Source organism: Drosophila elegans, unplaced genomic scaffold (genome assembly GCF_018152505.1).
Source record: "Drosophila elegans isolate 14027-0461.03 unplaced genomic scaffold, ASM1815250v1 contig_476, whole genome shotgun sequence".
NCBI lineage: Eukaryota > Metazoa > Arthropoda > Insecta > Diptera > Drosophilidae > Drosophila > Drosophila elegans.
Window position 1 is genome coordinate 9,214,758 of NW_024545863.1, and position 26,031 is coordinate 9,240,788.

At 35.3% G+C, this 26,031-nt stretch overlaps 3 protein-coding genes across 5 annotated transcripts in view; 1 reads left to right on the plus strand and 2 right to left on the minus strand.

Moving 5' to 3' along the window:
• The first annotated feature begins 1,015 nt into the window (after window positions 1-1,015).
• Window positions 1,016-4,913, plus strand: LOC108141176 (circadian clock-controlled protein daywake). 3 transcript variants are annotated; one of them, XR_001774221.2, is made up of 5 exons: window positions 1,035-1,217; window positions 3,037-3,292; window positions 3,343-3,640; window positions 3,704-4,115; window positions 4,178-4,912. XR_001774221.2 is itself a non-coding variant. In XM_017264405.2 (4 exons), the coding sequence occupies exons 2-4, from the start codon at window positions 3,076-3,078 to the stop codon at window positions 3,975-3,977; spliced, it is 789 nt and encodes a 262-aa protein (XP_017119894.1). In that variant the 5' UTR covers window positions 1,016-1,085; window positions 3,037-3,075; the 3' UTR covers window positions 3,978-4,913. The 3 variants fall into 3 exon arrangements, 2 of the variants coding, with proteins under 2 accessions (XP_017119894.1, XP_017119893.1); XM_017264405.2 differs by having other exon boundaries at window positions 1,016-1,085; window positions 3,704-4,913; XM_017264404.2 differs by having other exon boundaries at window positions 3,704-4,913.
• Window positions 4,914-5,849: 936 nt separating this feature from the next.
• LOC108141177 (DNA polymerase alpha catalytic subunit) lies at window positions 5,850-18,164 on the minus strand. Its single transcript, XM_017264407.2, has 6 exons — window positions 18,052-18,164; window positions 17,801-17,995; window positions 15,708-16,723; window positions 12,505-15,065; window positions 8,866-9,344; window positions 5,850-6,199 (listed from the first exon to the last, which is right to left on the minus strand). Exons 1-6 carry the CDS (start codon window positions 18,065-18,067, stop codon window positions 6,003-6,005), a joined length of 4,464 nt encoding a protein of 1,487 aa, XP_017119896.2. The 5' UTR covers window positions 18,068-18,164; the 3' UTR covers window positions 5,850-6,002.
• A 3,722-nt stretch (window positions 18,165-21,886) lies between these two features.
• Window positions 21,887-26,031, minus strand: part of LOC108141074 (ras guanine nucleotide exchange factor V) — a 58,501-nt gene continuing 54,356 nt past the window's right edge. The window contains exons 2-3 of the mRNA XM_017264234.2: window positions 23,500-23,906; window positions 21,887-22,595 (exon numbers count right to left, since the gene is read on the minus strand). Of these exons, the coding sequence (XP_017119723.1) occupies window positions 23,546-23,906 (361 nt within the window). The 3' untranslated portion in view covers window positions 21,887-22,595; window positions 23,500-23,545. The remainder of the gene's footprint in view (window positions 22,596-23,499; window positions 23,907-26,031) is intronic.

Sequence of the window (26,031 nt, forward strand, 5' to 3'; positions counted from 1 at the left end):
AATAAAATTAATTTAAAAAACTAAGTAATTGAAATATATTAAAATAAAAATATTCGGCTAACAAACTCTTATTATCGCAATTCAAAACTTACAAATTTCTGGATTATCTTCTCAGCCCGTTTTGAATTTCTGTAAAAGCTGACCTTGTCCTTTGCTTTAATTGAAAGCAGTTATAACATCTGAGGCTCTGCAACCTTGTGAGATCCATTTGGCAAAAAGCAGTCCACATAATCATTTTCTCGCTGTCATCGTCTGCTTTTCTTGCAATCGTAACATTTTAAGCACGCTCTGTTGTCAATCGCGAAGCTAATATTATTCAGTTTCATGAACTTGAGATCTGGTTGTGAGTACTTGATTTGGTACTTTAAAAAAAACATAGACGGACATGGGCTTGCCTAATTAAATTCAGATCACTTTTGGCCAGCGATGATTTGTTATAAATAACATTTAATTTCTTGATCGTAAAATTCATTGTTACTTTGAAGAGGGTTAAAACCATTCACTTCCGACCCTATAAAGTATAAATATTCTTGATCAGCAGCACTAGGGGAGCCGATTTATTTAAATTATTTTAAGGTATATTACATATTTGCAAAGCTCCAAAGCTATGTATATAAACTTCGGGTTGATAAATTTTCTTCCTTTCTTGTAACTGATAATTTCAGTGAGATTTAAGTCATTATTACAGTTTCAAGCTTATTAGTTTTTACAATTATAATATGCATTTTAAGCAATTTCATTTTATAGTTTTCTTATCCGTTACAAATGGCGGATAAATATGTCTAGCTTGGTTCATTGGCAGTAAAAAAAAACGTGGTTTTAGTATTCGTTGTATAAATGATTCACGTTTGTGTGGTTTGTTTTAAATAATTTTTTTAGGGTAAATATGAGGAAATGCGACTAGAGGGTGGCAAACTCCAAACCCGCTATTTTGTGACTTTGTTTTGGCTTTAACTAGCTGCTTTTGCCACTTTTAGTGGAAGCTCTTTTCGGGTTTGGGTTGTACGTCATTGTCCCGTCTTGGAGTGGTTCAGTCAACTTCGGTAGTTCGACATGATCACGTCGCGTATTCGGCTCAGCTAACTGTAAAGTTATTTTTAATGTCAAGACTTTGTGCGCCTTTGCATACAAAAAAGTTTAGCGTTCCAAAATTTAATAATTGACAACACTAAAACAACGAAAAATCTACATAAGTAGCATAGTATAAATTATTTTAGGTAACCTGAGTAAAATAAACGAAGTAGCTAACTTGTTGTTCAATAACTGACCATTGGTCAACGTTGCCACTGCAATTGCAACTGCAAAACTGAAGAATTGCCAAATATTATCATAAGTGGTTGCTTTCGTGTTGCATGAGCGACTGGCATAAGTGGAAATAAAAGTTGTTCGCACCCCCAAGTTTGTGTCTTGTCCAAGTCTTTCGTTTACCATTGTAGTAAAAAACACACTAATGTGCTTTATTGTCATGGTCGAAGTTTTCTTTTTCTGCAGTACAGAGACCTGCTGTAATCTGTGTGGTTACATTAAAGAGGTCAAGTGCAGTCCGCAAACATAAAAAGATTACAAAACAAATTACATGAAGAAAAAGTTGTTTGAAAAGTAATATTGGTTTTGGTCAATACTCGGTGAAAAGTCTTCGATAGATGACAAGTGTTCTAATATAGTCAATGAATCCAAAGTGTGCATTGTGTACACTAGTCGGCATGTGTACTTTGACAAAAGAAAATTTTAATTCTTTTTTTTATTTTTCCATTTTAAAAATAACTAATACAAAAATTGAAACATAAAAATATTGAAATCTGTAATTATGGCTTAAGTATTTTGACAAAAATGTAAAACTAAGAAAACATTTTTTAAATACATCATAGTAAAGAAATTTAATTGAGAGGAAATTAGTAAAATGTAGATCCGCCTCTAGTTTCTATAACTTTTTGAAGGCGTCTTGTTACCGAATCAACTTTTTTTTTTAAGAATCTCTGGAGATATCTCTTCCCAAAGGGAGTTTATCTGTTGTTTTATGTTTCTAATAATATAACTATTGAGACAGAAAATAATTAAATTATAAGTTACAAAAAAATAAAAAAAAGCTGAACATTTTTAAAATATAAAGTAATATGAACATATATTTTAAATTTGGTAGCTTTGTCTTGCGCACTTTTAAAGATATCGACAGATAAAGTATTTTTTATATATAAATAGTCTTTTAATGACTTTTGTTTTTAAAAAGTCAGTAAAAAAGTTTTTGAATGATTTATATATATATTTTCACTTAAAAAAAACTCTCTAAAAAATAACAAAGTCTATTTGAAAAATCTTTCTAACAGTTATAAAAGACTTTTAAAAGTTCAAATTACTTTTGAGTAACAGTTTATAAGTTGACATATTTTAGCATTTTAATAATAAAAATTAGAAAAAAAAAACATTTAAAATTATTTTTTCACATAAATCATATAACTGTTACGTTCCCTGTAAAATGTCCTTAACAACCAAGCAGTGTTATTTCAGCTAAAAGCACTATTTAAATTGCCTTCGGATAAAGTTTTTTCTTCCTATTGTTAAATAATCACGTAGCTGCAAGAAATAGGTAGAATTTAACATCGATTTGGTTAACAAGATAGTTAAATGAAGCTTCAGTTTAAAAGTATAATTTACTGTTAACTACAGCGGTTTTAAACATTTTCATAAATCATGATGCAATTAGTTTAGTTTGCATAGTTAATTACTTCCCAAGACCGTAAATTGGCAACACTGATTAATTACAATTTTGGTAAAATTATAATAATTTGTACTTATCTAATCTTTTTAAGTGTCAAACTGATAAAATAAAACCGACTGGGATTGGTTCCCTAAATCATTTAGGTATTGCATTTCAATCAAGCGAACTAATTTAAAATCCAAGGACAATTCGTACAACAAATACCAGATGCTTATACGCCCACATAAAATGGCAATTTGCTTCAAAACTAAACACAAACAAGACGCGAGCAAAGTCATATAAACATTAAAAACCTTACTTAAATTTACTTTTTCTATTAGCTGTCGTCCGTCAGAGTCTGTCAAACTAAATCCGTGAGCATGTCGCAACAGTGGCTTTTAAACTGTGGCAACAATCTGGTCTCCCTGGCGGTAATTTTGCTCTTTGCCACTAATTTGGCGTGCGTCAGCTCCAGTCAAATCGATGTGGATGCGGATTTGAAGCACATGTTAAGTCGTTGCCAAAAGAAGGATAATGAGGATTTCAACGAGTGCATGCGGCAGGTGCTTAACGATTTAAGGGCCTACTTTACGACGGGTGAGTGAGGTTTGGATTACGAGCGAGCAATAATGAGGAAACTCTTTCAGGTGTGCCTGACTACAACATTAAGCCCTTTGACCCGCATCGCTGTAGCTTTGTTGAGCTGCGGCGCGGTGATTCACAAGGCCTGGGCAGCTTTCGACTGATCTTGCGCAATGTCTCCGAGTTCGGATGGGCTCGATCCGAGGTGACCAAGTTCTATGCCGACCCCGAGGATCAGCGCATCGTCTACGCTCAGTATTTCCCGGAGAAGAGTCTTGAGGGGGAGTACGAGTTCGTCGCCAAAATGCTGGGCACCGAGATGAACCGAAAAGGTCACTGGAACCTCACCCTCTACGATTACAGGTGAGCAGCGCGTTGCATATATAATTTCACAAGCTGTTTTACTCTACTCTGCTCATTCCCCAGTCAGACCACTAGTGTGCGACGCATCGGGGATCCGGGTTCGCTGATCAAGGTGCACGTAGAGGTGGACCGCATCGGCGGAATGGAGTTACACATTGAGAACCTGCTGCAGGGACAACCACTTAACCAACTGGCTGATGGAGTTATCAACAGCATGTGGCAACTGGGACTGCCCTTTATCAAGCCGATGATAAACGAGTTGGTCAGCTCAGCATTTACAGACATATTCAACGAATCATTCCGACACTTTCCCCTCGAGAAGTTTCTCTCCACGTGACCCTTTCTACCACCTTACATATGGGCAATTCCAGGGTTTCGTACGCGTCATCCTGACAACTTTAACATTCAAAACAAGTGTGAAAAATAAGTTTTTTTTACTTTTGTTTAGAATAGCTCCTAATCATCTCTACCAATGGTAAAAAAAACTTAGCTAAATATATCACGTAAATGGAATAAAAAAAAATACCTGAATTTCAGACGCGACAATAATACAACAGCAACATGATAAAAACACAAAAGTCTGCGAATCTGGATGGATTTTTTGCACATCCTTTTTTCAGTATACCTAGAGGGGTGCTATCATTCATATAAGCAAGTTTTATTGAAAAATTTTCAAAAGTTTTTAAAAATGATTATAGATTTCGGGCTCGAAATATTGCTACTAAACAAATAATTGAACATTTTTTCCCCGAAATGATTCAGATATATTTTGTTTTAAAAAAATGGATCCTGTTAAGTTTTGCGACATTATTTCTACAGACAATATCCGACTTTTTCTACGGCACCCATATGAGTTTGTGGTTGGAATTTGGTAATCGTCGTTCAGTAAATGCATAATTGTGTTCAAGCGTACTAGCTAAAATATTGAACGCCTTTCTTCAATAAATAAGTCAGTTTTTGTAGTATATTGCTAATTACGAAAATAGTACTAAATTAATTTTTTTATTTAGAGCTGTAAGGTCTACATAAATTTCAACTTTGTTATTACAAGATGTGTATTTTATTTATCGTATTCCTGAAACCCGGGCCACATTTGCCCCTTTTTCCTGCAACAGTATAATTGTTTCGATTTCATTGGCGCCAACATACATAAGTTGACTTCCGTTAATGTTGTCTTGAGCGCATCTAAACAAATCCAGTGGACTATAATTATAGCTCCAACGCCACCGACCGCTCCACAGTACAAAAAATCTATTAAGCTACGGACGATACATTTATTTTTATATTGCGAGGTGCTGTTATCAGAAAATATAAAGATATTTTTAAAAATTCCATTCTGTTTCTTAAGTTTTCTTATAGTTTTGCAAAAAAAAGTAAAGCAAGCGCCTATACCCTGATGAAGGTATGGGTAAATAAATAGGACTTGGAAAAATGTTGTCAATAGCTTTTAAACGGCGCGAAAAATCCTGAAAAACATCAAATTTGGACCGATTATACCCTATTATTCCTATGGGAGCTATAGTATATAGACGTCTGATCGGTACGCCCTTTTACCCTGATAAAGACAGGCATAAAAATTAAGTTTTGAAAAGATTCATGTCAAAAGCTTATATACTGCGCAAAATATCCTGAAAAACATTGAATTTTAACCGATTTCACCCTATTGTTCCTATGGGAGCGATAGGATATAGACGTCCCATCAGCACGCGCTTTTACCCTGATCAAGGTATGCATAAAAAATACAATTTAAAAAGATGCATGTCAATAGCTTTTACACTGCGCAAAATATCTGCAATTCTTGCAAGTTATATCCGCTTGTTCCTATGGAAGCTATAGGATATAGACGTCCAGTCGGGGCGCTCTTCAAACTAGATCTGCGTACACATATTTTAGGACGACTATGAAAGTTTCAGATCGCTAAATTTTAAAATGAGCTTGCGAACAGTACTGAAACAGACAGTCAGACGGACATGACTATATCGACTCCCCTATCGATCCTGATCAAGAATATATATATACTTTATGGGGTCGGAAACGTCTCCTCCCCTGCGTTACACACTTCTGACCAAAATTTTAGTACCCACTGCAAGGGCTTACAAAAATTGATTTCGGACGCGACAGACTTTAAAAATAAAACACCATTTATACATTTTTTTTGTGAAAAAATTTTAAATAACCCTTAAGAAATGGACTCTGATGTAATCGTTTATAAAATTTGAGTTTTTCTTTAATATTGTATTTACAAAACAAAATTTTTCTCAACGTTTAGTTTTTGGGGCTTGGTTGACTTTTTCCTGGAAATGTCCATATGTTTTGTTGTTTTCTTAATGGAACTTATAACAAATGATGTTTAATTAAACCCTTAGACGACATCTGCCAAAGAACTTGCGATCAAATCGTTGTGGGGCGTTGGTTTGGGCGGTTGCAAGGACATCAAGGCGAGGGTCCGGCCAAAGAGTTTTCTTAGCGAAATGATCACATAGGAAGAGCTCTGAAGTTGTTGATCTACTGTTTCGTAAAGGAGCTGGTAGGCCTGCTCAAGCTCCGGCGTTAGGGTGGCTGAAATGGGAAATATTTTTATTAATATTTTTAAAAACCAATTTTAAACAGAAAATTATGCTTCTTCGACAAGAAATACACGCTACCCGATAATACTTAATTTCTATTCAATTAAGCAAAGTTTTTAGTTTTGGTCAAGAAAAGTGATCGTTGACACTTTAGTGCGACGATACAGGTTTTTAATTCAAACTTAAAAGAACAATTACATGTCTCTACCAGTAACAATGTTAGCGCCACAGAATTTGAAGATTTTAGATCTCGACGATAATGCGGACAAACAAACAAACATACATACATTTCTGAATCAACTCAGCAAATTCAATTTATTTTTATACCCTTGCAGAGGGTATTATAATTTCAGTCAGAAGTTTGCAACGCAGTGAAGGAGACATCTCCGACCCTATAAAGTATATATATTCTTGATCAGCATCACTAGGCGAGTCGATCTAGCCATGTCCGTCTGTCCGTCCGTCTGTCCGTCTGTCCGTCCGTTTATATGCAAACTAGTCTCTCAGTTTTAAAGCTATCTGCATGAAACTTTCCCAAAAGTTGTCTTTCTATTGCAGGTAGTATATAAGTCGGAACGAGCCGGATCGGACGACTATAGCATATAGCTCCCATAGGAACAATCGGAAAAATAAATGAAAAAAAATTATAACTTTGCTGTTTTTTAATTTTTTGTTTAGTTCTTCGACATATAGCAATGGTTAAATATTTCAGAATTATGGTTTAAATTTCATCAAAATCGGACGACTATAGCATATAGCTCCCATAGGAACAATCGGAAAAATAAATGAAAATAAATTATAACTTCGCTGTTTTTTAATTTTTTGTTTAGTTCTTCGACATTTAGTAATGGTTAAATATTTCCGATTTACGGTTTAAAATAAATGAAAAAAAATTATAACTTTTCTGTTTTTTAGTTTTTTGTTTAGTTCTTCGACATTTAGTAATAGTTAAATATTTTCGATTAACGGTTTAAATTTCATCAAAGTCGGACGACTATATCATATAGCTTCAATAGGAACAATCGGAGAAATAAATGAAAAAAAATTATAATTTTTCTGTTTTTTAATTTTTTGTTTAGTTCTTCGACATTTAGTAATGGTTAAATATTTCCAATTTACGGTTTAAGTTTCATCAAAGTCGGACGACTATATCATATAGCTCCCATAGGAACAATAAAAATATATAAAAGACCTATCAAATAATTGAGCTGCAAATCATCATAGCTTCAATGTTTTTAAACATATACGCAAGTAAATTATAATTTTAATGTTTTCAAAAATGTTTAATTCTTGCAATAGCTGCAAGGGTATATGAACTTCGGCTTGCCGAAGTTTGCTTTCTTTCTTGTTTTAATATGAGGGTATAAATATATATACAAATGTAAAAGACAAACCTATATACAATCTAATAGTCTGCAATGAACCATTTACACACTTTCATGAATTAATATTGTGCTTTTAAATAATACTTCCATTTCGCAGTATAGCTAAGAAAATACGAAAATATAATGTTGGGCGAAATTTTTTATTACGGTGCCCATATATTTAAAATAACCTAAATGATTGGTAATGTGTTACAATTTTACAACAAATTTTCTCAATCTCCAACATTTATTAATCAGAACAGTATGCTATTGGTTCCCATGACTTTTTTAAATTTTAGAAATAATAATACAAATAAAATTATAAAATTATAAAATACAATTAAAAAATTGCTAAAACGATTTCCAGCTCAATTATTCGAACATTCCTATTGCAGCTTTATGATATCGTTTTCCGATTTCAGTTAATCTAAAAGCGTAGTTGGAAATTTTGAAATCGAAAATATCCAAAATGAATAAAAACAAGAAAGGAAGCAAACTTAGGCAAGCCGAAGTTCATATACCCTTGCAGCAATTGCAAAAATTAAATGTTCTTGAAAACATTAAAATTATGATTTATTTGCGTATAAGTTTAAAAACATTGAAGAGTCATTTGTTATCGTCGCAAATCCCAATTTTGGAATGGCCAGCGCGCAGTTCGGACATGAATCCAATAGAAAATCTATAAGACATCCTTTCTCAAACGGTTTATGTCAATGGAACCCAACATTAAACTCTTAAAGAATCGGACGAGTATATCATAAAGTTCCCAGGAAAGCAATCGAAATATTACAAACAAATAAAAAAATGTTTACTTTTATAATTTTCAATTTTTTTTAAATTCTTTTGGACATATGTAGTAATGGTTAAAAAGTTTAGATCTACGCATTTAATTTAATTTATATCATATAGCTGCCATACGAACGATCGAATAATTGAGGCGAAAATCATCACAGCTTCAATGTTTTAAAACATATACGCATATGTTTAAAATCTTTTAATAAATATTTACTTTATGCAATAGCTTCAAGGGTACATAAACTTCGGCTTGCCGACGTAAGCTTCTTTTCTTATTTATAATGTTTGAAGTTTTTTTTTTATATCTTTTGAACATAGTTACTAATTGAATAAAGAACAAATATAAATTTGTTTTTTTGAAAAATATGTAACCCTTTTCTTGTTAGCCAATAAAATGTAGGGTCCTACATACTTACTTCGGGCACTTTATATGACAAAAACAAGTTTGCGTAGAAACGTGCAGACAGACGGTGATGCTGATTCCCAGACTTTTACTTACGTTTTTGCTGTAACTGCTGTTTGCCGAGGTCGAAGATGAAGCGCAGGTAGCAGAGCTGATTGTACAAGTCCCGCTCCGTATACTGCCGTAACAAGCTACCACTACGGCACTTGTGGCAGAGTGGGCGACGCATCTCCTTCGTCAGCGTATGGGTACGTGTGTTGTAGTTGCAATCGGGGTGATCGCAGACCAGCCAATTTTTGTAGAACCGCTGCACGTGCCGCCGTATGGAAAGTTGTAGCTGATTACGGATACTGGCCAGGTACTGGACCGGTGCGGTTTGGCACTCGGAATTCGCGCATTGCTGAAGCACAGAGATGTGCGAGCTGTTGGGTCCCGGGCGATAGGCACTGGCCATCAGCTGCTCCGTCTTGCAGGCAACGCACTGGAATCGGAAAGGTTCGCAGAGGCGGTACAACTGGAGAGTTGTTTTAAGGAGAGACTCGCCTTCCGACTGTTCGGTGATCTCACGCTGGGCTCTAAATAAAATACAACAATACAAGCAACACAATTAAAGAATTATTTAAACTTCCAAAGTAACGGATAAGAAGGAAAGCATAGTTTTAATTCTACTTTTGAAATTTGTCGACGACGAAAGTATGAAATTATCAATACACATCCAAAGAAAATATTAAAGCAGAGGCTCAGACTCGTCCGCCAAAAATATATTATTTTGAAAAAATACATGTACAACTAATAGTTCTAAAAACGTTGCTAAGGACTTAAAACCAACTATGACTTCGAGTTTTTCACTTTGTTTTATGTATTTGCTAAAATATTTAAGGATATCTTTTACACTAAGGAACAACAAGATTTTAATAAACTAGGTATTTTCCCCTGGAAAAATTAATAGAACCTTTATGCTTAAGTTTTAAAACACAGTATTTTTAAATTGTTTAAATTGTAATAGTTTTTCAGCCCGCAGAGCACTAATGAGGCAATTAAATTTTCAGATTGTAACAAAATTGGTCATTAGTGGCACATCACTCTATGTTTTGACATTTTTCCCACAATTCTTTCCTTTATTCGGATTTAAGGATACAGAATTATTTTTTAAGAACCCCTTTAAAAGTTCTAAAGAAATTTTGGAGCATGGACTAATCGGCCACTCTAAAATATTATAACGATTTAATTAGGGCTTATACGCGTTTAGGGTCATTATCCTGCCTATATTCCTACTTAAAATCACTGCCTTATTCATAATATGTCGGCAATAAACTCTTAAGTTTGTTAAATAAGTCTGGAACCTACATTTGTTCTTAGATCAGGAATATCGGACCGGTATCCAAAGCTAAAAAAAACCCACCAAGCTTGATTTTGTTTCTAATATTTTTAAAGAAGTTCTTGTGATTCTAATGGAAGGAAATAGACTTTGGCCGCTTAGCTAACTTTTTACCACCATATTCAAACAAATAATTTTCAGTTTTGTTAGATTGAAACACGTTATTCCTATTTTGGCGTGCTTGACATTATACAGTAGCTTTCCGTATTTATATTAGATATAAATTTATATTTCGTTGCCGATGGTTTTTTCAAACCTATTTTAAAAACAGCCTATTTTATTCAACCAACAAGAAAATGATGTCACCAATGATTTTAAAGGCCCTTACATAAAAATGGGTCTTTTTCGATTTTAGTAATTAAAAGGTCGTGAAAGGTTAAAAGGTCAGTTGCATTCTGTCCTCACTCTTCGCCTCAATGGTAAAATTATACCCAAAAACAAACTTTTTCCTTAGCAATGCATTCATTTAACTATAAAGTATATTGTTTAACCTTCTGTTTTCCTTGCAGAGCTATTAAAATAAACATAATATTATAATATTATTTTAATAGCTCTGCAGTACATTTCGCGACCCATTTTTAATATAAAAGTTGTATTTGAAAACGGATTTTGACCAAGTTTTAAAATTTATGCCTAACTTACCATAAAGTATTTTAACTTAACCTTTATTTTTGAAATACACAGATTCTAAGTTTCAAATTTATTGTAAATCGGTCGCGTTTATATTTTATTGTTTAACCCAAACATGTGGTTAGCCATAAATTTGATACACAACAGCAAGAAATTAAGGAATGAGTGAATCTAACAGGACGAGAAAATAAAGTACGGATATCAGTACTCTATGTGTTGTTAGTCAAGAACTTGTTTACATATTTAGGAATTAACTTTTAAGTTCAGAAAAAACTGTCGAGTTTTTCTTTCAAATTGGTTAATATTTTCATTGTATAATAAAGCTCTCTAAATATATTTGCAATCAACAACATTTTATATGGCAATGTTATAGCAAAATAAACAGACCTTTTAATGACACATTCTTTTTTTTCCCAGATACATTTTAAGGCTGATAGATATTGCAGGAACTTTTTAAGATCCTTGTAATGCTCTACCTAAAAATTACAAAATATTTTTTATTCTTTAGGTTAACCAAATTTTTATCCACTGTATAGTAATTAAATTTTGTGAAATGTTTGGCCAGCCAAATTTTCTCAGACATATAAATAAAATACTAATATAAAATTTTATTAAAAGTTGCAACTAAAATTGTTTTATGTGCGCTTACTATATTTTGGAAAGCGTTTATTTATTATAAAAAATATATGTTTATTGAAGGATAATGATAAAAAGGACAAACTTTAGATAAGATGTGGCCTCGTAATGGCTTTAAATAGAGCCACCGTATACTCTTTGTGCTAATTCTTCTTCTGACGATTGATGTATAACAACGAAGTTGTTTTGAATTTCCTGTTCGTTTTCAAGTCTTTAGCATAATAAGTTATAAGTTTATTAAATGGGTATATTGTATTTGTTGAAAAGTATGCAACAGGTAGAAGAAAACCCCTAACCTACTCCTACCCTACTCCTACCCTACAAAGAATATAAAAAATATCATCAGAATCAACAGCCGAGTAGATCCAGCCATGTCTGTCTGTCTGCCAGCCTGCCTTTCTGTCCGTCTGTCCGTATGATACTAAATAAGACAGATATTTGTGATTTAAGATGCAGATTTTAAAAATTTGCGAATCTCTGTCATTCACTCTGAATCGTGATAGATGCCAGTTATTAAACTGTATGTGTTTATTCCGTCAATATCTTTAGACTCAAACAAAAATCCATTTTCAAATCGAACCATTATTTGAGAAGCATAATGTGAGCATAAATGTGACTCTAAAGTTCGGCAGTTGGCACCTAAAGCACGACTATTTTCTGGTAGCATATTTATTTAGTGTGATGAAAACTTAAAAAGTTGTGTTATAGTTACGATTACCAACGCTAAAAATGACATCCAGTTTTTTAAAGGTCACAAAAAAAACAATATATTGAAATTGGTTAGCAGAGTGTAGGGTATTTAATGGTCGGAACATTCGACAACAGCTTTCCCTCTTTTTTTTATATTATTTTTCGTGCGTTCAGACCAATTTTAACATATATACTTGCAATACAAAAATGTCTTTTTTAAACAGTTTCATCTAGAAAGCTTTAAAACCGAGGGACTACTAGTTTGCGTAGAAATGGACGGACAGCCGAAATTAACTCGCCTGTTGATGGTAATCAGAAATATATATTTACTACGGATTTGAATTGTATCCTTTTGTGCGATGAAAACTTTTAGCCCTCTGCAAGAATGTAAATAAACTTACCGCTGTGCATTTTGTCGGAACTTGGTGGGATCCATGCCAAGGCATTCGGCGATGCGACTCGCATCGGTTCCTTCAAGCACCTCTACCATCCGCGTGACTACCGGGTGTATCTGATGTCCAAGGTAGTAGTTCATGTCCAGCTGGAGCTTTTTATCCTCACTGCTCTTAAGCTCATCCAAATGGTAGGCTCGCTGCATGGCAGCGTTTGTGGACCCATCCAAGCAGATTACATAGTCAACCATGTCACCCTTCTTGTACCGTCTGTTGCGCTCTCGATTCATACGAAGAGCCACCTGGACATGCGGTAGCGAAGCACTGTTGGCGTATTCCTGGGGTGCCCGAGTAAGCTGCTTGGTGATTACAAAAAGTGGCAGAGGTACTGCACCCTCCCTAATTTGATTTTTGATCTTTTCCAGTTGGGCATGCACTGCATCTAATTTTTCTTCCAGCTGTTTTTCAGACAGCACTTCATCGAGAACAGCTTTTCCCACCATCACAGCCAGTTGAGACCAATCTCGTCGAACTATATCGAGGCCCTTGTGTTCCTGTTCCCGCTTCAAATTACCCTTGGAATCCTTGCTTAACTTAACAGCAGCATATTTCTTCTTCTTAAGCAACAGCAGACAGGCAAAGACTCCATCAATGTCCAGCTCTAGCTGCTTGTACAATTTATTCACACTTTGCTTGATGCTGTGACCAATTTTGAAGACCTGATCGTAGTCTGTTATATTGGTATTAATCATCAGGGAATCTGTGTCACCGTAAACCACGTCGTAATTCAACTTTTGGACTAATTGTTGGGTGTTTGTGAGGATTTCTCTGCCCTTGTGGGTAACCAAAGCAGCCAAATGCTGGGCATAAAATCGGGAATGTGCAAAGCCCAAGCAACCATACATGGAGTTGGCTGTGAGTTTCAGAGCCATCTGTCGAATATGGTACTGCATCTGAAGTTCCGGCGAGAGATCGGGCGTTGCCATTAGCTTTTTAACCTCCTTTCGCGACTCGACCAAACGTTTTAGTTGTAGGGGTAAGATTCCAGCTTCAGTTTTGGAATTAGGCAGAGTGGGCAACTCATCCATATCAACGGGCTGTTGAACAGTGGTGAAGCAAATGTTGTACTCTTGAATTATACTTGGATACAGGGAGTTGAAGTCCATAAGCAAAACAAACTTTTCATAGAGACCTCTCATTGGTTCCAAAACCAAGCCGCCAGCATAAGCCGCTTTTTTTTTTGCACCCAAAGTGGCATCTGCACCAAGAAGTGTAGCCTCCGGATCTCCAGCTCCACCACGTTTTGATTGCGGCTTCTTATCCGGCACTATATAGTTCTTCTCATGAAAAGCATGCAGCAGCAAGAACTCATTCCGTTCGGAACGACCTCCTTGAAGAGTCCTTGTCATCGTGTTGCCACAAATATTGGTGATTTGCATGGCCAACGGCATGATGTTAAGCTCGCACATCAGCCTTAGTAAATAGGAATTGTCCTGCATTGTGAGGGATACAAGCTTGGTGATGCTCTCTCCTTTTTCGTACATCTCTAGAAGATCATCGGCATTCACGTCCATTCTCTCGGATTCGTTTAACTTCAGAACTTGCTTGCATAACGTTTGAAGATCATAGGATCTGGCTCTTATACACTCCTCCGCGGAACGCTTTACATCACAGACAATTCTGCCCACAAAGTGGTCCAGTAAACGCTTGCCAAACGATTGCGTCATCCTAAGGCGACCCATTCTTGACCATTGGGGTATTTTCAAAGCCATAATTTGGTCGGTAATAACATTCAGTTGGCAATCCATTGCATCAAAGGTTACTATAAGATCCGCATCTATTTGTTGGTACTGAGCCAAAAACCAACTTAAGAGGGCTCTCTCTGAATCGTGCTTGTATATTTTGGTGGATTTATATTTAGTTACCTCGGAATTCAAATCCAAAGGCCAACTAACAACCGCTGGGCGGGTTAGAGCACACATATGACGATTGAAAGCGGGCTGTGGAGCAGGACGATCGATATGGAAACGATTGTGGGTCAGCATGGAAATCATGCATATTTCATTTCTTGATGTTTTGGGATTCATCGAAGTACGGACATTAAGTGCGAGAAGAGTAAGAGGAGGTGGTGGTGCCGGTTTGCCCTTATCTTGCAATAATTCCACATTCTTGGGTTCTGACAAGGTTACCTCCGTTTTACACCAACTCATGGGAGCTGGGCTCACCTTAAATCCACTAACCTGCAGCCAGCAAGGACCCTTGATTTTGCGTTCGAGCAGAAAGCGCTCCAATGCATTGGTGGTGGAGCCGAAAATATGAGCTATGGAGTTGTACTTTTTGCTAGCCGACACATTGGGAGGTGGTTTCTTACCATCGTAGTGAACCTCCAAGTAATCGCAAGTTTGGGGCACTTCAATACCGATGGCGTGGTGGGCGAAACTCTTGCTGACCTTGCGGGATCGAAAAGATTCCAACTTAAGTTCGCTGGCCACCTCGCTGTCAAACTCCTTGTAGATATCAGCCACAGTAACCTTCTGCTTGGTCGGCTCCTTTGAAATGGGGTCCAACAGCTGTAAAAGTTATAAAAAGAATTAATAGGAAACATTCTACATAGTTTTGAACAATGAACAACGAAAACTTTGGCAAGCCGAAGTTTATATGTTATTATTCGATCGTTCGGCAGCTATATGATATCGTTTTCCGATTTGAATAAAATTAAAACCATTACTGTGTCCAAAAGAATTAAAAAAAAATTGAAAATTGGAAAAGTTAAAATTAGTTATCTTTTATTCTTTTTTATATATATTCTGATTGTTCAATTTAAGCAGGGATTTTGATAAATCATAAATTTGCTTGTACTGTTTATAGTGCATAAACGTTCAACAATATATATAATATACAATATATCTAAAAAAAAAAAAAGATAAAAAGTTATAACTCAGAATTTTGTTAATTTTCTTAAATTTTTTTTTAAATTATGATACCTTCTGGTATCAAAAAACTTTAAAGCTCTTTCCAAAATAAAAAAAGCTTTTTTATTTGCAAAGAAAATATAATTTGAAACAACAGAGTTTAAAAGTGTTAAAATTTTAGATTAAAAAATTTAAATATTTTGCATTTTGATTTTCTTGTTTCAAAAAACGTTTTTTTCAAAATCTAAATTGCACATTTGTTACATTTAAAATATTGTTGAATAACAGAACATTACTTACATATTGACGGGGTAGAAGGTAGAGCACTCGGTTGATATTCTGCACACGCACACAGACAGACTTTCCGTCAGCGGTGCGGCCGAAGAGGAAGACCTCGCCGGGCAGCTTAATTGGATCCTCCCAGGCCTCCCAGTACCAGAAGCGCAGCTGTTCATCGGAAGAGATTGGCGATTCCTGATCTGCAGTGAGCACGGACTTCTCAAAGTCATCGTCCATCTGACAGATGGACTCCCAGTTGTTTAGAAGCTTGCTAATTTCTTCGGGTTCACTTTCCTTTGGAGATCCAATTAGCTCCGCTTTGGGAGTTACTTTTTCGGCGACTTTAGCTTGGTATGTCTCCTTCCCTTCTGTTTTTGTTTGGAAAATCTCCTCCTTAGGCTGCTCCTTCTCGACATCGAACTGGTTTTCGTCGTCATCCAGGCAACTGAAATCCATATTATCGGAAAAAGGATCTTTCGGTCCTTCATTGACTGGGTTTGTTTCGGGCAGTGGTTCCTTTTTGATTGAGGGAGTGGAGAAAAAGGCCACCTTTGTGTTCGGTACTGCTGCCTTGGGTTTCAAAATACGCTCCAGCATCTCGTTATCACTACTAGCCTCCGCCTTCTTGCGCTCCTGCTCCTGAACTTTGATGTTTTTAAGGAAACTGTTCATGTATTCCTTAGCAGCGGCGGCGTCGGATTTTCGCGAGGCAACTGCTATTTTCGCCGGCGCTATAACATTCTCCACTTTTCCAGTCGTCTCTGCAGGCTCTTCTTTCATTTCTCCCAAAATATCAGCCAGGATATCATCATCTTTCACACTGTTTTTGATGTCTGGCTTTTTGGGCACAGCAGTGCTAAAGAGATTCTTGATAGAGGCTTTTCCTTTGGCAGGTTTTTCAGCTTCCCGTGGTCTTTTTTTGCTGTTGGGTGCCACGCCCTTCTTCTTTGTTCTATCCTTTGGTTCCTCTTCATTATCGGAGAACTCATCTTCATCCTCAAAGAAATCCCGATGATCTTCTGCATAGCCAGTGCCATCTTAAAAGTCAGAAAAACTTAATTTAACTGTAGAATTTCAAAAAATATAATTTTAACCAAACATCTTTAGCTTAACATGACATTGAAAAGTTTTTTTTTTAATAAAACATTTCGAATTACTTTAATATATACTATATTAAAATATCAAAATTTAATTTCAACAATCGAAGATGACTGTAAAGTCATTAAAGCATCCAAATGGAAAGGATCTTAAAACACGGTGTAGGAGAAGAGTGTTACGTTATAAGAGTTATTTCATAAGCTTCATTTTTAAGTAAGCAGTTAACTAGAACGGGACAGATCGGACGTCTATATCATATATGTAGCTTCAATAGGGAGAATAGGAAACAAGAAAGAACGCTATAATAGTCATTAGATACCTGCAACTCAGCTGACAAATTTCAATTTAAATATTGCCCAGCAAAACATTCGAGTGTTTAGGTGCGTCTCCTGTCAAACTGCATTGCCAATACCAGAAGCTAAGAGCGAGTAGCACCGTCACAATTTCTACATCAGCGACCACAAAGGTCCTATCTAATGACCATAAAGATCTCCTTCTTTTATAGTTTCCGAGTTCTCGACGATCATAAGGACGGACAGATGGACTCGGCTACTAATCCTGATCAAGAATATGCAAACCCTAAGGGAGCCTGAAACGCTTCCTTTTACCAGTTATATACTTTCTAACGAATACGGTAAGCCCGTTTACACTACGACTTATGGGCATAGAAAATGAAAAAATAACAACAACTTATATGCATTAAGAAGAATATTATACTTAAGAATAATATATATTTTTGCAATGACAAATGTGACTTGTTGTAACGGGTAAGAATATATACTCAGCAATAATACGGATAATAATAGTTACATTTTCGAGTAATTGAATAAAAATATCATTAATGTAACCACTTAAATTGAACATAAACTGGCTATAATTTGAATAATTAAAATTGATAAAAAAAACGGTAAAAAGTATGTGTTATTTGTTCATAAACTGCTCACTTCGATGTTTAAAGGCAGTCTCAATTATTCCCATCAACATTTTACGGGATGTTTCCGAAGGCTATTACTCACCCTCCTCGATCCAATCGTCGCCGTACTTCTCCTGCGCCCGCTTGGCGTACTCCCGCTCATCCACTACATCGTAAACATCGTCCACATGGTCTTCCACCTGGCATTTGTTCTTGGTCCCCTTCAGCTGGCGAAGGCGCTCCATTGCCGCGAACCGACCATTTTTGTCTATTTTTTGGCGCTTGGAGCGGGGACCAGCTGGAAACAGATTGTCCAAGTAAATACGGTGTATATTGGCCAACTAACTTACTTACAAGGTGATTCGGACATTGGAACTGGATAACGCTGATTAATTTCCCTTTGTTGTGCTGCAGATTCTTTTCATTTATGTCCAGGGCTGGAGACTGATTGAAGCGCCAATGGCGGGAATATGTTGACAACAACACAGCGATGAGCAACGACGGCCATGAAATATCGATATAGGCAGAAGAAGAAGAATGTAATAGCTTAGGCACACTAATCCGAGTTTTCTACCGATGTTTCATTTAAATTTATGACTTTCGTTTACACATAAAGAACATGCCTGTCTGTTTTGTGTTTGTATATAGAAATGAACAATTCATAAAAAATAAAGAAAACAAAACAAATTCAAGAACAAATCTCGCTTGCATATATATACACTGATTCAATTTCCGCACAGTCTATCCGTTGGAAACAGTTGAAATTTTTGACAAGTGTGAAACTCTGAATTCCACAGAGCACATCCACCTTCCGATTTCGGCTAATCTGAACAGCTGTTGCTCATCAAAACATAGACAAAGACGGTTGAAGACGATGACGGTAATACGGTGGTAATGTGAATTTTCTTCGCCCAAAAAAAAACTCTACCCTGAATTGGACATTGTGTACCTAGCGTTCAACGGATGGTGGAACGTGGATGGATCTCTGCGAAAAGAGGCTATTAGTGGACTTTTTAATGTGCCTGATTCCATTGGCGCATTAGCACTTAGCTAACGCTACTCCGACATGTGAGTGGCACGAACAGCTGATTTGGGTTTGATTTATTTTGAATTGTCGGAAAACAAAACGAAATTATTTTAAAATCATAAATTTGAGCAAATTTACGGAAATCCATACGGATTCATAATGTTATCGAGGCATTTGCCAACTTTGTCGACAAGAAAGATGAGCTGATGGTGTTGTTTGACGGGTTTGCAAAGGAGACCTTAGTTTCTAAAAATGAGCAAGGTTCCCAGGATATTTGTCATCTTTTTTCTATCATAAGTCTAGCAGTAATGCATCGTGGTACTGCGACCAGGATTTGCAGGGTTTGCTCTTGTTTTCAGTAATTTTTATGCAAAATAGATTTTAATTTCATAAGATCAAAAATTGCGCCAACCTTGCATATAAAACACAGGTGTTGTAGTTGTGGCACTAACGAAATATTGTTAAATATCGGTATTTTCTGTTTTTTTTTTTTTTTTAAACGAATGATTTGAATTGCATTATTTTATCGCATTTATTTTGAATGCGGAATGTAGCCTTATGAGATTCCCTGTGTAAATATATGCGCAATAGGCTAAATGCGTTTTAATGCGCCGTTGGAATCCGGCTATTACATTTAGCGTGAAGAATGTAAGCCTTCCTAGTCTTTCATATTGTCGAATTGGAATTTGTTCAAGTAAAATTCCTCTAAATACTGAATCAAACCGTATTTACAGCAACAGACAATTGAGATGTGCGTCAAATTAGCAACGGTCGGTCAGCGACGGAAGCGGAATCGTGGAAATTGGAACAAGGAAGCGTTTTTTATTTTTAAATATTTTCGCAATTACGAGGTCAATTTGAAAAAATTAAACTGCAGACATATTAAAAAAATAATAAAGAATCGTCTAAACTTCTATTCAAACAATATTATATCTAACAAGTATAGGAAAAATGCATTTGAAAAGTTGTCCCAAATCTTTTTTTTTTTAAAAACTCGTCTTAAACAATTTGTGTGCATATATCACAAAATACAGCTCTATTTTAAGATTAATGACCAAAAACTTTAATAAGAAAAACTGTGTTTTAGAGAAAATAGCTTAACAGTGGTTAACAAACAGGTACGCTCTAGACAAAAAACTAGCAAAAACTTAGCAAAACTCAAATTGCAAATTGCAGAATATTAAGAATTTGTGCAGCTATACCGGGTATACCATTTAAGTAAGCGTGGGCCCAGTTTCATGAAAAAACCCACAGTTTTTGATAAAATCTTGTGCGTTTCTATGCTGGCGGCTGTATGCAGCCACTGTTACCTACTTTTGTCGCTAACTTTTTTATACAGCATTGTAGTACTGATATTTCTTAAACGTAGTACTCAGATCGACCAATAGTTTCGCCAGTGAAAAAACTATAATCTTTCCAGTGAGACCGATGTTTTCAGAGTTCAGCCGAGTTCGTGTGTTTCGGTCATACTGTCAATCAGCTGGGCCTAACGCAAGAGTTAAATTTGGAATTGGAATGGTGGCAGATACCCGGCTTTTTCGTTTTTTGTTGTCGTTTTTCCCTCCATTTCCAACGGTTTTCGTCGATCTGAGTACTAGGCTTTAGCAATTTGTCGAAAATCTCTATGGAAACAGGAGTTTTTTAAAAATCCCAACGGTTTTTCAGGAATGGACTGCGTGGAAAGAGGGTTGCACCGTAGTAACGGCCAAACCTTATGGACCTTATGGATCAACGGATGGTTGAAGGTGGATGGATTTCTGTGGAAATACGCTATTATAGCTGAATTTATTCGCTGAAGCAGAAAAGACGCCTGTCTGAATAGGGCAAAAGGAAATATAATTTATTTAAACTAAAAAAATAAGGCTTGCTCGACGTGTATCGATATATTATCGCGCTCGTGAATGTTATCGATATATACGCGTTTTCGTAGTGCAATATGAATATGCGGGAAAAATAACAATTTATTTTTAAAAACCGTTATTTTTGCCGTTATTTGGCAGGAAGTTTATCCCAATCTGTTTACTGAAATTATAGTTCCCTCTGTAACGGTATACAAATGGAGTACGCGTATATTTCTTCTAATTATATTTTTCAAACCAAAGCACAGTAGTCGGTTCCATAGGCCATAAATAAAATAATCAAAGTCAAAAATTTAATTTTAAATGCACAAATTCTTATTTATAATTAGTCTAGCTATTTGAATTTATCCATTTTTTGTTTTGCTGTATCTGTCCTCTTCAAGAATAGCATCGAAAGCGAGAGCATGATATTCATTGGGTATTTCAGCGTAAGCAACGTGCAAGGGAAGCTCTTCCTAAAAATTTTTTTAAGCTTATTAAAAACAAGTTTTAGTGCAATGAAAGTGATTGATATTATAAATAAAGGTATTAATTTCTATTTTACAACAAAAAGCATATGTAGTATGTGTTGTGTTTTGTGGAAATCAATATTGTATTCAACACATAATTGTGAGCTTTCTTGGTTTGTCTTTTCTGTGTTTGAGTCTTAGTTGTGATGGCATTCTTTGGCACAAACAAATCTTTTTGTATAATATTCTTAAGCATTTTAAGAATATAAGAATGTTTAATTAAAGTGCCAAAAGTTGCCGAACGACTTGCAATTATAGAAAAAGGTAACCTAACCTCAAAAAAAAAAAACGTGCTTCTGCTGTTTTTTGTAGTTTATTGCCGTTTGTTGGTTTGTATTGTCGTTTGTTGTTATTTTTGTGTTATGTTTTGTGTCTATATTCTTTTCTTTAAAATAATAGCTTAATATTTCCTTAGGAGTGCCAATTTTCACGTTTGCGTTTTGTTTTGTGTTGTATCAATGAAAGCTATATGATATAGTTGTCCGATTTCAATAATATTTAAACCGAAACTCGGGAATATTAAACTATTACTAAATCTTAAAGAACTAAACACAAAATTTAAAAATCAAAAAAGTTATAATTTTGTTCATTTTTTTCCCGATTGTTCCTATGGAAGCTATAGGATATATTGGTACGATCTGACCAATTCTAACATTTTTCTAGATTTTTGGAACAAGTTTCAAAGCGACAGCCCCTCTAGAAGTAGTTATGGCCGCGGCTCCCATACATGACCGACCACAGTGACAAAGGGTCCCAAAATAATAGACAGACTGTTAGTATGGTTTTATTTATATTTTATTGATCATGCATACTTTTAGGCTTACATTATATATTTTATTATACATTAAATAAAATTAACAGCAGTTCCGCTAACATTTTTTGTGAATTCAAAACGTTTTTTTGTTTCCTATAAAATAATTTATGCAAAATCATGGTTTATATATATGTATATATACACATATACAAAACAGACTTACATATTAAATGAATACATATATTTATGACTTTATTTGCTGTTAGAATCGTTATAAGCAAAAATTCACACATATTTGCAATTTAATAGAAAATATTTAGAATTTTCGCGTTTGTAGTCTTTTTCTTTTCGAGCGTTTTTTCGGGTGTGTTTGTGGGGAAAATGGTAGAAAATGAAAAAATATGGAAAATACTGTTTTAGTAGAGGGTGATCGAAAGGAACTCTAGGAAAGTGGTTAATAAGTCAGTCTATCAAAGGCAAATGTATAAACTTTATACTATTAAGAAAGCAAAGATAAGAAAAAAGACAGTTAGAGATTCTGGGACTTTGAGGTATTTTCTTCAGCTATGGGGTGTGCAATTCCTTTCTATATGGTTTTAATTTTTGTTTTAAGCCACAGACATGGCACAATTTTTTTTTATTCTCAGGAGTAGTTCTGTTCTTATGGTTTCCATAGTTTTGGCTAAACATTAAACAACAGCAACAAACATAAACAACAACAAATAATGGTTAACAAGTGCAAGGTGAAACTGCAAAGAAAAGAAAGAAAAATACATTAATAAAGATATTTTAATTATAATTATTTCGAGAATGTGTTTAAAAAAGTCTTTTCATTATTGATTAAATTGATTACAAAACCAAGGTGTGAGAAACTTTGATCAATAAACTAGCTTAACTTAACTTTAACTTAACTTGAATTAAAAATGAAATCTAGTCTCTTTTTATTATTAATTCAAAAAAAAAGGTTTTGATTTTTTTACAAGTTGTTATACCCGCTGTTCGTAGAGTTAATATTGTAATCGTTGAAAAGTATGTAATACGTTGAAGGAAGCATTTCCGACCATATCAAATATATATTCTTGATCAAGATCAATTGTCGGGTCGATCTAACCATGTCCGTCGGTTTGTCCCTCTGTATGGACGTTGAGATCTCGGAAACTATAAAAGCTAGAGATTTGGGGGTTTTTATGCAGATTTTAGTAGTTCCTACGCAGCACAAGTTTAACGGAGCCACGCCCACTCTAACGCTCACAAATCGTGAAAGTATTTACTGTCACTCTGATACATGTTAGTGAGTGTGTGAGTGTGTTTCGGTCATTTCTATCGGCAGAAATTTTATAAGTCGAGCTAATATTTAAGAAGTTATAGGGTTATAAAGTCCTCTGCCGCCGCTTTGCCGTTCTTCTGTCGCTGCTCTGCCGGTAATCCCCCACAGTGCTGAACGCCCTTATTTAGCTTTTACTGTTAGCTATGCAGTTCGATAGATGACTCCACCTAAACTTCGTTTTTTTTGTAGGGGGAATACTTAGTTTAAAGTTTGTTGGCTGAGTAACGGGAATCTTATAGTCGGAAAAGCGTTATCTCTTGTTTTTTTTTTTTAAATGAAGAAAATATTTCTTAAAATATATTTAAAAAACGCATAAGTTATCTCACCTTGCTCTGTGCCTGCACAGATGATACCCCCACTACTCACGCGCCTTCACACCACCTGCACGGTGGCAAATGCACTGAAGGTGACCTTCTTTGGGAATTCCGGTCCGGGAGAGCCACGCGTCTTGATCACCGGCTTGAGAGGCTGGCGGGGCTTAAGGGAAAGCAGTCCAGCGGAAGCGGCTAGTTCCCTGAGGCGCTGAGAGAAGCCGATGCCGGAGTGTCCAGATGTGGAGGCCGTGTTGTGGTTTTCGAGTCCAGCGCAGTCCAGAACATCCAGGCCGTTGCTGGAACGATACACCTGTGCGGTGGCGGTGGGATAAACCGCCAGATTGGTGCCACCGACGCCTCCTGTCGCTGAGGTTGAATTGGTTGCCGTTGCAGTGGCAGCTGCTGACGGTGTTATATATCTGCAAAAAGGATAACGGTGCAAAATTAGGTTTCTAAGGGCACAAATTATGTGTTCTAGATCTTAAGCAAAAAAAGATTTGTGTTAACTCAAAAATGTTGATTTACAGTATGCCTGCGTTTACTACTAACAAGAATTGACTATTACAAATTTAAAAAATTTAATTCTTATACATTCTTTCAGACAGTATGAAGACATGTCCGATCCCATAAAGTGAATTAATAAATTAGCATCACCAGGAGAGCCGATCTAGCCATGTCCGTCTGTCCTTCCGTTTTTTTTTATTTGAATTTGTGTTTAGTTTGGGAGCATTTTGGTAGTGTGAATATCACGCCTAAAAATTTACTTTTATTTAATCATCAAGACGAGAAAACAAGCCCTGTTTCCATTTTATTTTATGTTTTCTTTTCAGAAGTTAAACCAGAAGCATAACTATCAGCAGGAACCGCTGTAACCGTTGTGAAGTAATATGCTATAGTGGTGCATTTGGCTCGTTGCGACTTACAATTGCGGTAAAATTAATAGTAGTAATAGTTTGTAATTGTTATATTTCTTGACCAAATTTTGCCATTATTGACTATTGTTGAAAACAAACAAAATTAGTGAAGACGATTAATTCATTAAAATTAAAAATTAGCAACATAATCCTTTTTTGCTGAAAAAATGTTGTAATTTCTTAAATATTTTGTTTTTTTTCTGGATTTAAGAAAACTAAATAAACCGTTTTGACATAATTTTTCAAAAAGTTATAAAAATGAAATAAAAACATAAACTGAATAAAATTTTGATAATTCATAGCATTAATAAACCTGAGCTAAAAATTTAAATTTATACGGCGCGTGAGCTCTTTGTAAAAATATAAGTTTTAAAAGATTACCTTAGCTTATGAGGTCTTTGCATATGAAATATCCTCATATATATATTTATCCGTGCATCGGCTTATTCGTTGCAAGAATAATTAGGTAATAGATGCCTTATTATAGAAAAGGCAAAAATCATTTCACAAATACGAAAAAAAAAAATTTCAACAGAGCTAGGTTAAAACATGATACTTAAGACTATGCTTATTTTGTGAAGTGGTCTTTAATAATCCAAAATAGACTGTTATAGATATTTTCAGCCCATTTCCAGGCTGAAGCCATTCCCATGTCATAGTTAACCCCTCTTTGGTGGTATTGGCTCAGTAATCGTATACGTGATTTTTTTGCACCTTAACATAAAATTGCACTTCATTTAAAAGGGCGTTGGTTTTGAATATTTTTTAGTACGATACGGTAAATAAAAATTCATTACTACTTGTGTTCAAGTCCAAGTTAGTTTTTTTTTCAAATTATAGAAAAGTTATAATGTAAATATGTAAGAGGTCAATAAACTTCATTTTTAAAAACTCATGAACAATTAACTTTTAGTAGTTCGAAGGACTTGAGTCTCATAAGAAACCTACAGTATTTTGCTAATCAACTTCTAGCTAATTTAGAATCAGCCAAGCTCAAACATTTATGGCCCCAATTGTTCCATATTTGACCTATTTTGACTTAAAAGACGTTTGGAGGTTTCGTGACCATATAGAATAACGGTCTGAAATCATAGCTTACAATAATCGACAAAAATCGAATTAAATCAATCCTAACCAATGTTTGGCAAATAATATATTTATGTTTTCTCACTATTTTTCAAATTGTTGATTTCAATAAAATAAACTGCAAAATGATCCGGATTTCTTTTGTTTGCATGACAAGATTTGAACCAGAAAAAAAACAACTACAAAAATTTAAAGATGAGGGGCAATAGCACAACTATTATATTGACCGCAGCTGTATATACCACCTGCAACAGAAAGACAACTTTTGGGGAAGTTTCATGCAGAGAGCTTTAAAAATGAGAGACCAGTTTGCGTAGAAACGGACGGATGGACGGCCGGATGGACAGACTGACAGACAGATCGACTCTCCAAGTAATGCTGATCGAAAATGTCTCCTTCACTGCGTTGCAAACTTCAAGGGTACAGAAACTGCGTTTAGCACTTCACTTCTGAAATAATGGTTAGATTTGTAAAAAATTTTAGGTGTCCGTAAATATTTCGATTCGAAAAAGTGTTGGTGTGTCGATAGATATTGACCGAGTTA